The sequence below is a fragment of the Peromyscus eremicus genome, chromosome 7 (assembly GCF_949786415.1).
Source record: "Peromyscus eremicus chromosome 7, PerEre_H2_v1, whole genome shotgun sequence".
In the NCBI taxonomy this organism is placed as follows: Eukaryota; Metazoa; Chordata; class Mammalia; order Rodentia; family Cricetidae; genus Peromyscus; species Peromyscus eremicus.
In genome coordinates this window covers 17795922-17808412 of record NC_081422.1, presented here as the reverse complement: position 1 = coordinate 17808412, position 12491 = coordinate 17795922, and the positions used below count along the sequence as shown (strand labels likewise).

Sequence of the window (12491 nt, the reverse complement as noted above, 5' to 3'; positions counted from 1 at the left end):
CAGACAAATATCTGTCTTCCTTTGATCCTTAATTTCCTTATTTTTTTTAAGGTTTATTTATTATGCATACAGTGTTCTGTCTGCATGTATGCCTTCAGGCCAAGAGAGGGCACCAGATCTCATTATGGATATTTGTGAGACACCATGTGGTTGCTGGGAATTGAACTCAGGACCTCTGGAAGAGCAATCAGTGTTCTTAACCTCAGAGCCATCTCTCCAGCCCTAATTTCCATATTTTTAAAACATGTTTTAACTCCAGGAGCCCTTAAGAGCATTGAACAGAGTAACCCAGCACCCTTTAGGGCCATGTGGTCTTTATCCCCAGCATTGAAAAGAAAATGGGGTGGGGTGGAGTGTGCTTCCTTAGTATACAAGAAGGCTCAGGCTCATTCTCAGCACCACCTAAACTAGGCATGGTTTTGCACACCTGCAGTCCCAGAACTGAGAGGTGGAGGCAGGAGCATCAGTTTATTTATTTATTCTTGGCTACAGAATGAATTCCAGGCAAGCCTGGACTAAATGAGACCTTGTCTGAAAAAATAAATAAAAAACATTTTTTTTTAGATTTTAAAATTTTATTTTACATGAGTATTTTGCCTATATGTATTTCTGTCCACGTTGGTTCTTGCTGCTTGATAAAGTAAGAAGGGTGGAGGTCAGAGCCCCTGGAACTGGAGTTATGGATGGTTGTGAGTCACCATGTGGGTGCTGAGACTCAAACCCAGATGCTCTTCAAGAACAAGTGCTTTTAACCGTTGGGCCATCTCTCCAGCCTCCAAAATTAAAAAATTAAAAACAAGAACATGGCTACACACTTGACAGATGGGAAAACTGAAGTTCGGAGAGGTTAAATATGTCCCCAGTCACAGCCCTAGAAAGTGGAGGTGGGACTAGAACCCAGCTCCTGAGGTTTTCCTCTTGACCACAGAGTATATAGAAGACATTTTCCACTTGTAGTTAGGGAAAAGGAGATGTATGCTTCTAGGAGAGGCTATGGTGGGGCTTAATGTCCTTTCCCTCTCCTCTGGGCTCCAGCTCTCACCCGCTGCCTCTTGGGCCCGCACACCGCGTGCTCTCATCTGATTGGCTCTTGCTCCGCGAGGCACAACTTTCAGGGGAAAGTCACTCCACTCCGGTCCCGCCTCCCGCCGTGGACCCTCTACTACCAGGCCCACCCCCTCAATTCCCCACGCACATTGAGCGCCTCTTCGGGCGCCCCGCACCTGCCACACCCGCCTCCGCCCGCAAGGTTTCGCCCACTCCGCTAGGACCCTCGCAGGGTCCCTGTCCCCGGCAGGCCACGCCCATCTCCTGGCTCCTCCCTCTTGCGGATCCCCCGCCCTCGAGACCACGCCCACCTCTCAGGCAGCCCCGCCCCCTCTAGCCCCACCCACGCATCGCTCCTGCTTCTGCCGCGGCCTCGCCCCCTCCAGCTGGGCGGAGCCGGCGCGGGATCCGGGTGTCAGTGCTGGCGGCGGTGGCTGCGGGGCGGGGGTCGCGGCCGTGTGCGGGCTGCAGCGACTTCGTGGGCGGATCCCGGTGCGCGAGGCGTGACCCGAGGTGAGTCCCGGGGCGAGTGCGCCAGTCCGCCCGCGGGTTCGCGCGTGCGCTGTGACAGGTTGGGCTGGGGTCCGCACGAGGCCGGGTCACGCGCCCCAAGCGGTGCTGCTGGCTCTTCTAGGTTCCCCGCGCCCCGCTGGCTCCGCGAGCGCCGGCGAGGTGGGCGAGAAGCCCAGCCGGGGGCGAGCGAGGGCGCCATATGGTGATGGGGGAGGCACCTGCTGGTGCAGGCAGTAAAGTGACAGCTCGGATGCCAGCCTTGAGGACCGGGGACCCCTAGTCGGCCCGGAAGAGGAGCCGCGGTGGGGCGGGGGCAAGCCTGAACGCCCTGCCAGGCGGACGCTTTGCGGTCCCTCCTCAAACCCGTTCTCCCGGAACACAGGGTGGGTGGGGTTGGCTGCGTTCTCTTTGGAAATGCACCGGGCAGAGAAACAGAAAACACCGAAGGCCGTTGAGAAATACTTTTGCTTGGGCTTCGGAGAGCGACTCTAGACAGCTGGGGAAACTGAAGCCCGGGGAGAATGGAAGGGCACCCTAAATTCGGATTTGACAGCATGCTGGAGTGTGGGCAGATATAAAGAGCAGGATATGGGGTGGTGGTGGTGGTGGTGGTGGGTTTGTGATCATTGAGTGACTAGGATAATTCCCTCGGATTTGATGCCTTTCATTCCTGTCTCTGTGGACCATGCTGGGGCGAGTCAGCTCTGGCCAAGAGGGAGCCATACCCGGCCCCTTTGACAAATACAATGGCAGGTACCCACTTGGAAGCCTAACTGGGGCTTTAAACTATGCTGTATTTATAGAAATTCCACTTACCTTGGGGGACAGGGAAGGGGAAAGAACAGGCAGCCCAGTGGCAGGCACCAGCTAAGTCAACATCCAGGCCCTGATGGAGGGGGCTCTGTCTAGTTGGCAGTCACCCCCCCTCCAGCTCACACCTGGCCATACCAGCTGCTTACACTGGGCAAAGTCCAGTCTACAGCCCGTGCAACTTCCTCACCACCACCACCACCACCACCACCGGCCCTGAGTTTTTACTGTTACCTGACTTCTGCACCTCAGGGCAGGCAATCCACCTTCCACCATAAAGGCTCCATTTTGCCTTTTTTTTTTTTTTTTTTGAGACAGGTTCTCATGTAGCACAGTTTGGTATCAAATGCCCAGTGTAGCGCAGGATGACCTTGAACTGCAGACCCTCCTGTCTCTACCTCCCTAGTGGTGGAATTACAGGTGTGCAATCACACCCGGTTTGCTGGGTGCTGGGCTGGAACCTCAGGTGTGCGCTCTCCCAACTAAGTCACATCCCCAGCCCTCAGTTCACCTTTCTATAAAGATTACACAGCAGCCATAGCCCTCCCACTGCGTCTTCCATAAAAGGTGAGTGCTTCTCTGTTTCATGCACGGCTGTGTCTCTTCAGAGACCAGTGCCTGGTGCAGAGAAGGACTCAGCAGAGGTTTGTTGATGAGTACGAGAGTCATCAGGAAGGGCATTACACCTGTAATCCCAGTTCCAGAGGCAGGGGTCAGAAGTTTGACGTCATTATCCACCACATGGGGAGTTTGAGGCCAGCCTGAGCTACATGAGACTTTTTCTAAAAGATTTTTTAAAAAAAGAAGAAAAGGAAGAAGACTGGAGAGGCGGCCCAGCTGTTGAGAAGCAGGTATTGCTCTTTCAGAGGACCTAAAGCACAGGTCAGGCAGCTCAGGAGCGCCTGGAACTCCAGCCCCAAGGTGGAGGTACATGCCTGTCCCTTCACATACACTTGGCTGCAGAGGCAGGAGGGCTGGGAGTTCAAGGCCAGACTAGGCTCGAGTGAGACCTTGTCTCTAGAAGACAGACAGGAATAAACTAGGGCCAGGGGGCGGCTTTACAGGTGAAGGCACTTGCTGCCCAGCCTGATGACTGAGTTGGATCCTGGATCCACACGTTGGGAGAACAAATAGACTCACAGGTTCAGTGGTTGGTGCCTGCCCCCTTGCAGGATTCTACTCTTTCCCATCAGGATTTCAGGCCTCCCCTCCAAGCAGATCCCACCACGATGGCATCCGCCAGTGAGTCCCCTTCCAGCCCGAGGGATGCAGCTGACCAGAACTTTGACTACATGTTCAAACTGCTCTTGATCGGGAATAGCAGTGTGGGCAAGACCTCCTTCCTGTTCCGCTACGCCGATGATTCCTTCACCCCTGCCTTCGTGAGCACAGTGGGCATCGACTTCAAGGTCAAGACAGTCTATCGACACGATAAGAGGATCAAGCTGCAGATTTGGGTGGGTTGAGGAGCCATATGGGGAACTGGAAGGGCAGCCAATAGAGAATCAGACCCTGAGGAGAGTTCCCAGGAGACAGAGAGTAGCTTAGGGCAGGGAGGTATCTTTTGGCTGAGGTAAATCCATCAGGATGTGGGAACGTGCCCTACTCTGGGTGGCCTGTGGAGGAACAAGGTGGACAGAAGGTGCCTGTTGGAAGTACCAGTGACTAGTGAGGAGGAAGTTGGGGACCATCTTGGGGACTCCCACAGAGGCTGCCAGGTTCAGAGCTATACCCTGTCCCCAGTCCAGCTGTTGATATCATCACGGTAACAAGGAGACCAGGTGGCAGATCAAGATGGTGGCCTGAGGCCCAGATGGCTCTTCTTTGTGACTATTACACTGTTTCTTGGAAACAAGGTTAGGGACGCTCATAAATGGGAGACGGCCCTGCACACTGGAGCCCATCCAGGGCAGAGCTGAGTCAGTTCACAGAGCTCTCAAGATGCCACCAGGGTGGGCCTGGTGATACATCCCTGTAATAGCTCACACTAGGATGGGCAGTGAGGGCAGAGTCATGCCTCTCTCATCAGATTGGGCCTGTGAAGGCAACACTGCTCTTCTCCCACCAGATTGGACAAGGGCAGACCTCTGTCCCTTTCAGGGCCTTGCAGAGTCAGGTAGGAAGCAGGGTGGCCCCCAGCTGACTGACCGCTGTTTGCCTAGGACACAGCAGGCCAGGAGCGCTACCGGACCATCACCACGGCCTACTACCGTGGAGCCATGGGCTTCCTGCTCATGTATGACATCTCCAACCAGGAGTCCTTCACCGCAGTGCAGGACTGGTGAGTGCTGGCCAACCACTGCATGCCACAGGCCTTCGTTCTCCCCTCCCCCACCTTTAACCTCCCCCTCAATGTCCACAACTCCACAGGGCTACACAGATCAAGACCTACTCCTGGGACAATGCCCAGGTCATCCTTGTGGGAAACAAGTGTGACCTGGAGGACGAACGCGTCGTACCCGCTGAGGATGGCCGGAGGCTTGCTGATGACCTTGGTTAGTGCCCACCCTGAGCCGCAGGTCACGTCTCCGTGCTCCAAACCCTCGCCGTCACACTTGAGTCCCAGTTCCACAGTGATTAGTTGAGGATCTGGTGGGGGGAAAGGAACATACGCATGTGTTGGGGCTGGGAACGGCTTGGTGGGTAAGTGGGTAAGAATGCTTATTGTGCAAATGTGAGGCTCTGAGTTCGAGTCACCAGCAGCTGCACACAAGGTCAGACATGGCCACACATGTGCACATGCACACACCCCTTCATGCCTGTAACCCCAGCACTGTGTGGGGCTGAGACAAGGATCACTGGGGCTAGCTGGCTGCCTGGCTAGCTACAGGTTCAGTGAGAGACACTGTCCGAAGGGAATAGGGTGGGCTTGAGAAAGCAGGACCCCTGGTGTCCTCCTCTGCCTCCAGGAGACACTCACACAGCTGCCCACAGATGCACACGTATGCCACACACTTACAGTGAGATAACCCATAAACATACCCATATATATGCCATGTTCTCCCATTTCAGGGAATACACCCCCTGTCCTGGGAACCCAGTTGACTGGCCCTGGTGTCCACTCTTCACTCTTTTTAAAAAATTTCCATATCAGGTATTAAGATACCATAGCCCGGGGCTGGAGAGATAGCTCAGAGGTTAAGAGCACTGCTTGTTCTTCCAAAGGTCCTGAGTTCAATTCCCAGCAACCACATGGTGGCTCACAACCATCTGTAATGAGATCTGGTGCCCTCTTCTGGCCTGCAAGCATACATGCAGGCAGAACACTGTATACGTAATAAATAAATTAATTTAAAAAAAAAGATACCATAGCCCACCACCTAGATTTTGTTGTTGCTTTGAGACAGGGTTTCACTGTGTAATCCTGGCTGGCACTGGACTCAGCTATGGAACTCAGTAGACTAGGACAGCCTCAGACTCACACAGATCCATCTGTCTCTGCCTCCCAAGTGCTGAGATTAGAGGTGTGCGCTAACACATCCAGCATCTACTACCTATTTTTTTTTATGTATTCTGAAACCTGAGTGAAGTGACACTCACCATTTTTTGCTTGCTTTTTGTCTTTTGGTGCTGGGAGCTGAACCCAGGGCTGTCTGCACATTGAGTAGGCACCTACCACTGAGCAACACCACCAACCTAGGTTTTACATTTTTTTAGTGTTCTTTGCAAAGTCTCACCATGTAGCACAGGCTGAGCTTGAACTCATGAACTTAACCTCCCAAGCTGCTGGAACCACAGGCTTCCCTTTTCATTCAGAATACTGATTTGTTGTAGGAATTGAGTTTTCATTCTGTGGGGAAGATTCTGTAACCCACATTTGCCTGTAAAGATCCAAGTGCAGTGGGTCACACCTAAATCCCAGGAGAATTGCCGTGAGGTGAAGGTCAGCCTGGGATACATAACGAGATACTACCTTAAATAAATAAACAAGGGCTAGAGAGATGGCTCCACAGTTAAGAACACTTTCTGTTCTTGCAAAAAGAACCCAGGTTTAATTCCCAGCACCTACATGGCACATGTATTTGCATATATATGTGTGTGTGTGTGTGTGTGTGGTGTGTCTGTGTGACCCACACGCACACACCACACACACACCCCGTCAGATACATGTACATATGCATAAAATAAAATGTAAAAATTAAAATAAATTAATAAAACATCCCCAGCTGTTCTAGGGTTGTAGCTCAGTTGGTAGAGGGCGCACCTAGTGTGTGCATGAGGCCCTTGGATTCTGTCCCCAGTACCACATACATCAACATACTGTGGCACACACCTCTCATCCCAGCACAGGGGAGTCAGAGGCAGGAGAATCAGAAGTTTAAAGTCAGCCTCAGCTATATAGTGAGTTCCAAGCCACACTGGGCTCCATGAGACCCTGTTAGCACCAAAGAAAAGACACTTAGAAGGCAGAGGTTCAAGGCTGGCCTGGGCTGCATAGCAAGGTCTAGATCTAGCAAGGCTACGTAGTAAGAGTCTGTCTCAAACAAAACAAAAAACCCAAAGCACAAAACAATAAAAAAAAAAAAAAGAGAGAAGAGCCCAAACAAACAAAAGAAATATAAAGAATTCAGATGGGGGGGGTGTGTGACACATTGTTATAAAACACCAGATTTGCCCAAGAAGAGAGTAGAGCAGCAGGGATTTCACCAGACTCCAAAGAGCTGAGTTCATGCAGTCCACCATATTCACCATTGAGTTACTCAGCATGTGGCTTCTATGCATGTACTCAGGGCTTGGACTGTAACTTAGCAGTAGAGCCCCTACCCAGAATCCCCCAGTGAGGGGCTGTGGCATGGCTCAGTGGTAGAGCCCCTGCCCAGAATCCCCCAGTGAAGAGCTGAGGGCATGGCTCAATGGTAGAGTCTCTGCCTACAATCCCCCAATGAGAAGCTGAGGACATAGCTCAGTGGTAGAGCCCCCACCTAGAATACCCTAGTGAGGGGCTGAGGACATAGCTCAGTGGTAGAGTACCTGTCTTGCCCTGGTTTCCAACCCTGCCCCCAAAAAATAGCCCAATGTCTTCTTCATATATGCTTTGTATCAGGGACCAAAAGCTACGGGAAGAATCATGCCCTCCTTGGGCTGGTCCATTTAGTAGCAGAGAGGAGTATGAAGTGGAAATCGTACACTTACCTAGTCAGGATTACACTTAATTTTAGAAATCAGATGGGTCTCCTCATGCTAAGCATCTATCCCCACCTGGCTCCAGCTTCCCATTGTGTCCTTTCTGAGTTGGGGGTTGAGAGAGGCTTCCCTTTGCAGCCCAGGCTGGCTTTGAGCTTTCTGCAGTTCTTCTGCCTCAGCCTTCTGAGTCCTAGGATTACAAGTGTGTGCCATTACACCTAGCTACCATACACACATACATGCACACACACACACACACACACACACACACACACACCCCAAAAACAAAAACCCTCATATTAAAAAAAAATTACTTGCCAGGTGGTGGTAATTGAGCCCCAGCTGTTTTAAAGTGCTGTTTAATGTGCCAGCACTTGGGAGGCAGAGGCAGGAGGATCTCTGTGAGTTCCAGGCCAGCCTGGTCTACAGAGCGAGTTCTAGGACAGCCAGAGCTACACAGAAACAAAACTTCTTTGTTATGTCCCTTGAAAAACTATTTCTGTGTGTGCCACAGTGCACACGTGGAGGTCAGAGGACAACTTTGAGGAGTAGGTTTTTGTGTCCCGCTGTGTCTTGCAGGGACTGAGCTCAGGCTAGTCAGGCTTTGCATGGCAAGTTCTTTCGGAGTCTGAGCTGTCTCACTGATTCTCTCCTCTTTAAAACAGTGCTGGGGCTCAAACCCAGGGCCTCATGCATGTTACACATTCCATTTTTTAAAATTCTTTTGATAGAGGGTCTAACTGTGTAGCTCTGAAATCAATGACCTTCCAGGTTGGCTTCTCTGGTGCCAGGGTTATGGGTGTGCACTATGCCCTAATTTGATGACATTTGTATGTGTACATGGAGGCCAGAGGACATCAGGTGTCGTCCTTAGGGAACATCCACCCTTTCTCTGAGACAGAGTCTCTCACTGCTCTGAAACTCCACAGTGGGCTAGGCTAGCTGGCCCGCAAGCTCCGGTGCCTCCACCTCCCCAGCACTGGGATTACAAGCATGTTCTACCACACGGGGCTTTAAAAAATTAGTGCTGGGAATCCGAGCCCAGGTCCTCATTCTCGCAAGGCAGGTACTTTTCCGTCAGGGCCATCTCCGTAGTCCCCATTACTCTGCTTTATTTTTATTTTCTTTTAGAGGGTGGCAGGTTTAGAGACAGGGTTTCTCTGTGTAGCTCTGGCTGTCCCAGAACTCGCTCTGTAGACCAGGCTGGCCTCAAACTCAGAGATCCACCTGCCTCTGCCTCCTAGTGCTGGGATGAAAGGCGTGTGCGACCACCACCTGGCTTCTCTTTAAATGTGCATAGGTGCTTTGCCTGCATGTTAGTGCATCGTGTGCTGAAGAACCTGCAAAGGTCAGAAGAGGGCGTCAGATCCCTTGGCACTGGAGTTATGGATAGTTGTGAGCTATTGTGAGGGTTCTGGGAATTGAACCCAGGTCCTCTGGAGGAACAACCAGTGCTCTTAATGGTCAACTCATCTAGAGCACCATTATTTATTTAGTGTCTGTGTGTGGGCACACACATGCTGCTCACACACACCTGTGGAAGTCTGTCCTTTGCCTTGTATGTTCTGGGGATTGAACTCATCAGACTTGGCAACCAGTACCTTTACCACTGAGCCATCCTGAAGACTCTTAGTTAGGCATAGTGGTGCAGCCTGTGATCACTGAAGTCTGACTGCTGAGGCAGGAGGATTGCTGAGTTAGAGGCTCTATGAACTATTTCAACATTGCTACATAGTGAAATTTTTTTTTCTTTTATTAGCTGGCCTCAAACTCATGATCCTCCTGCCTCTGCCTCCTTCAGCGAATTCTACCGGTGTGTGCCACCACAACCGGCTAAAGAGAATTTTTTTGATGTATTTATTTATGTATGTATGTATGTATGTATGTATGTATGTATGTATGTATGTATACAGTGTTCTGCCTGCCTGCCAGAAGAGGGCACCAGATCTCATTACAGATGGGTGTGAGCCACCATGTGGTTGCTGGGAATTGAACTCAGGACCTCTGGAAGAACAGCCAGTGCTCTTAACCTCTGAGCCATCTCTCCAGCTACATAGTGAAATTTGTCTCAGGACTTCAAAAGGGTTGCATGAGGCTGGGAAGGACCCTAGAATCTACCTTCAGTCAGGCATGGAGGTGCACACTTGTCATCCCAAGGGGCTTACGGGCTAGCCAGCCAAGCCTGCTTGATGAGTTCTAAGTCATTGAAAGACCCTGACTCAGAAAAGTGGCGATGGCAGCTGAGGAACAACACACCCAAACATATATGTGCACACACACACACACACACACACACACACGCACACACGCACACACGCACACACACACACAGCAGGTCGGGCAGGAATGAGCTCAGAATACAGGTTTGAACAATCCCACTTTCTAAGTTTAGCTCCTTGGGACTCACATGACTGTCACAACTGCCCCCACCTTCTGTCCATCCAGGTTTTGAGTTCTTTGAGGCCAGCGCCAAGGAGAATGTCAATGTGAAGCAGGTGTTTGAGCGCCTAGTGGACATCATCTGTGAGAAGATGAGCGAGTCCCTGGAACCAAGCTCTAGCCCAGGCAGCAACGGCAAAGCCCCAACCCTTGGGGATACTCCACACCCCCAGCCTAGCAGCTGCGGCTGTTAAGGGTGGCCCTTGACCTCCCCATACCTGTCCCCTCCTGCCTCTTCAAGGACTGCAGCCGAGGTGTGAGCCACAGGGGCCGTCTCTAAGCTCAGGGCACCCCTTCCCTCCTGTCCACTTCCCCCTCTTCTCGCACAACTCCATCTCCCTTTCTCTCCATGTTGATGTACTCAGTCCTGGTTCGAGCCCACACCCCCAGGCTCCGCTCAGCATTGTCTGAGGGTGTGGGATGCCCACGAAGGTGCCTACTGCTCCCCAGGGCATTGTGATGGGATGGCTTTAGACAGCATCACCTTCCAAGAGTGGCGGAGGGGACACCCCACGCCTTCTGCCTTAGAACCGCTTCCCAGGTGTATGCTCTACTGTCCAGTTCCTGGCTGAAGATGTCACCTGGTGTGGGTTGCTGTCCAACGTAGCCCTGGCAGCCTCTCTAGCTCAGGTCCACCAGCTTGGCCTTGAACCTGCTCGTGAACTGACTGCTAGCCAAAGATATGGGCAGGTCTGCAGTTTTTACCCTTGCTTCCCTGGCATCTTCCCGAAAGCCTGTTTTCTGGTTGTACAAGGGACAGAATCAGAGCCACCATAACATCGGGGACTCTCCCAAGTGCCTTCCAAGCTTCCCCTGAGTCCACACCACTCAATGTGGGTTAAGCCACTCCATCTTTCATCCAGAACTAAACATTGGAACAATCTAGGCCCTATCACATGGGGGCCGAGGACTGCCCCCCTTTATCACTGCAGCTCTCTGTCACCTCAGAGCCAGGGGACCGAGGCTGCACGCCAGGTCTCCATCTGCCTGGTGGTGGTTTAAGCAAGCGCTTTACACATCTTACATCCTGTGTAGAGAAGGAAGTGGAGAAACCAACCCTCCGAGGGCGCACACTTGAGGGCGGTTTCTGATGGCAGGAGTTGTCTTCTCCACCTGAGGACCCTTGTGTGGACCCCGTGTCAGTGGCCCGGGGACACTTGGGGTGGCGGGGAAGCTCAGGGAGAAGGCATCAGTGGGCACCCAGCGATTTTGTAAATCATAGGAGCAGCAAGCCCCCCAGTGAACTCATGCCTATACAAAGCTTGGGACTTAACCCCTAGGGTCCCTGGTTCTCTCTAGCTAGGAGGTCCTTCCTACCCACTGACCAAACTCCCTTCAACACCATTTGACATCTCATGATTCAGGTGGCACTCGCGAAGCCTAGATGGTCTGTGTTGCACGTCCCTGACTTTATATCAGGGGCGGAGTCTACTCTTTCAGTCCCACAACCAGAGGCCTCTGCAGCCTTACTGAGCTCAATGTCCTCCCAGCCTGGTTCAGGCTCCAGTGTACATGCAGCCCTGCCAGTGGCTGTCCTTAAATGAGCATCGGGATGAAGCTGTCTTTGTATAAATTGGATGAAAGGGAGTGGATAAATTATTTAGCAAAGTGAGGGCATCTGAACACTTGGAGGGGAGAGTCATTTTTTTTTTATGTTGCTTTATCATTAAATAGTCAAAACAGCTAAAATTAACTTTTTGTTGTTGTTGTTTTGTTTTGAGACAGGGTTTCTCTGTGTAGTTTTGGTGTCTGTCCTGGATCTCACTCTGTGGACCAGGCTGGCCTCGAACTCACAGAGATCCGCCTGGCTCTGCCTCCCGAGTGCTGGGATTAAAGGTGTGAGCCACCACTGCCCGGCTTAAAATTAACTTTTTAAGATTCAACAACCTGTAGTATGTGAGTGGCATACACTTTTAATCCCAGTACTAGGAGGCAGAAGCGGGTGATCTCTGAGTTCAAGGCCAGCCTGAGCCTGGTCTAGAGAGTGAGTTCCAGGACAGCCAAGGCTACAAAGAGAAACTCTACCTGGAAAAATCAAAGAGAGACAGACTGTCTCAAAAAAAAAAAAAAAAAAAAAAAGAAAAAGAAAAAACAAAACCACACACACACACACAAATTCAGCAGTGTCTAGAACTGGGGCTCAGTTGCTAGTGTTTTCCTGACATGTCGCACAGGTCCTGGGTTGAAGGCCCAGCACCACACAAACTAGGCATGTGGTCCAGGGCTGTTGTCCTAGTAGAGGCAAGGAGGGTCAGGGTCATCTTGGATTTCTATCTAGAGGTTTGAGGCCAGCCTGGAGCTATATGAGACTGTCTCAGAAAAGAAAGACCTTTAACCCTGTCAAAGATTCTTCCTAAGCTCCTGCCCGGCCTGGTGGTGGGCCAGTCTGCCCTTAGCTATGGCTGTTCCTGAAATTTCCTGTTACAGTATCACATTTGACAGGATCTTGGACTTGGTCTCTGCTTCCTGGTGACGTAAGAGGCTCCCTCGGTTCTACCTCAAGAAGCCGCAGAGGAAGCTGCCTTGTGGTTTTCACACAACCAGGGATCGGGCTGGCG

The 12491-nt window shown here is 51.6% G+C and overlaps 2 protein-coding genes across 2 annotated transcripts in view; one reads left to right on the top strand and one right to left on the bottom strand.

Annotated features, from left to right (window-relative positions):
* Positions 1-1433: 1433 nt before the first annotated feature.
* Positions 1434-11605, top strand: Rab3d (RAB3D, member RAS oncogene family). Its single transcript, XM_059266716.1, has 5 exons — positions 1434-1560; positions 3564-3827; positions 4533-4651; positions 4741-4865; positions 9940-11605. Exons 2-5 carry the CDS (start codon positions 3600-3602, stop codon positions 10125-10127), a joined length of 660 nt encoding a protein of 219 aa, XP_059122699.1. The 5' UTR covers positions 1434-1560; positions 3564-3599; the 3' UTR covers positions 10128-11605.
* Positions 10555-12491, bottom strand: part of Tspan16 (tetraspanin 16) — a 30520-nt gene continuing 28583 nt past the window's right edge. The window contains 1 exon segment of the mRNA XM_059267240.1: positions 10555-10674. Coding sequence (XP_059123223.1) covers positions 10555-10674 — 120 coding nt within the window.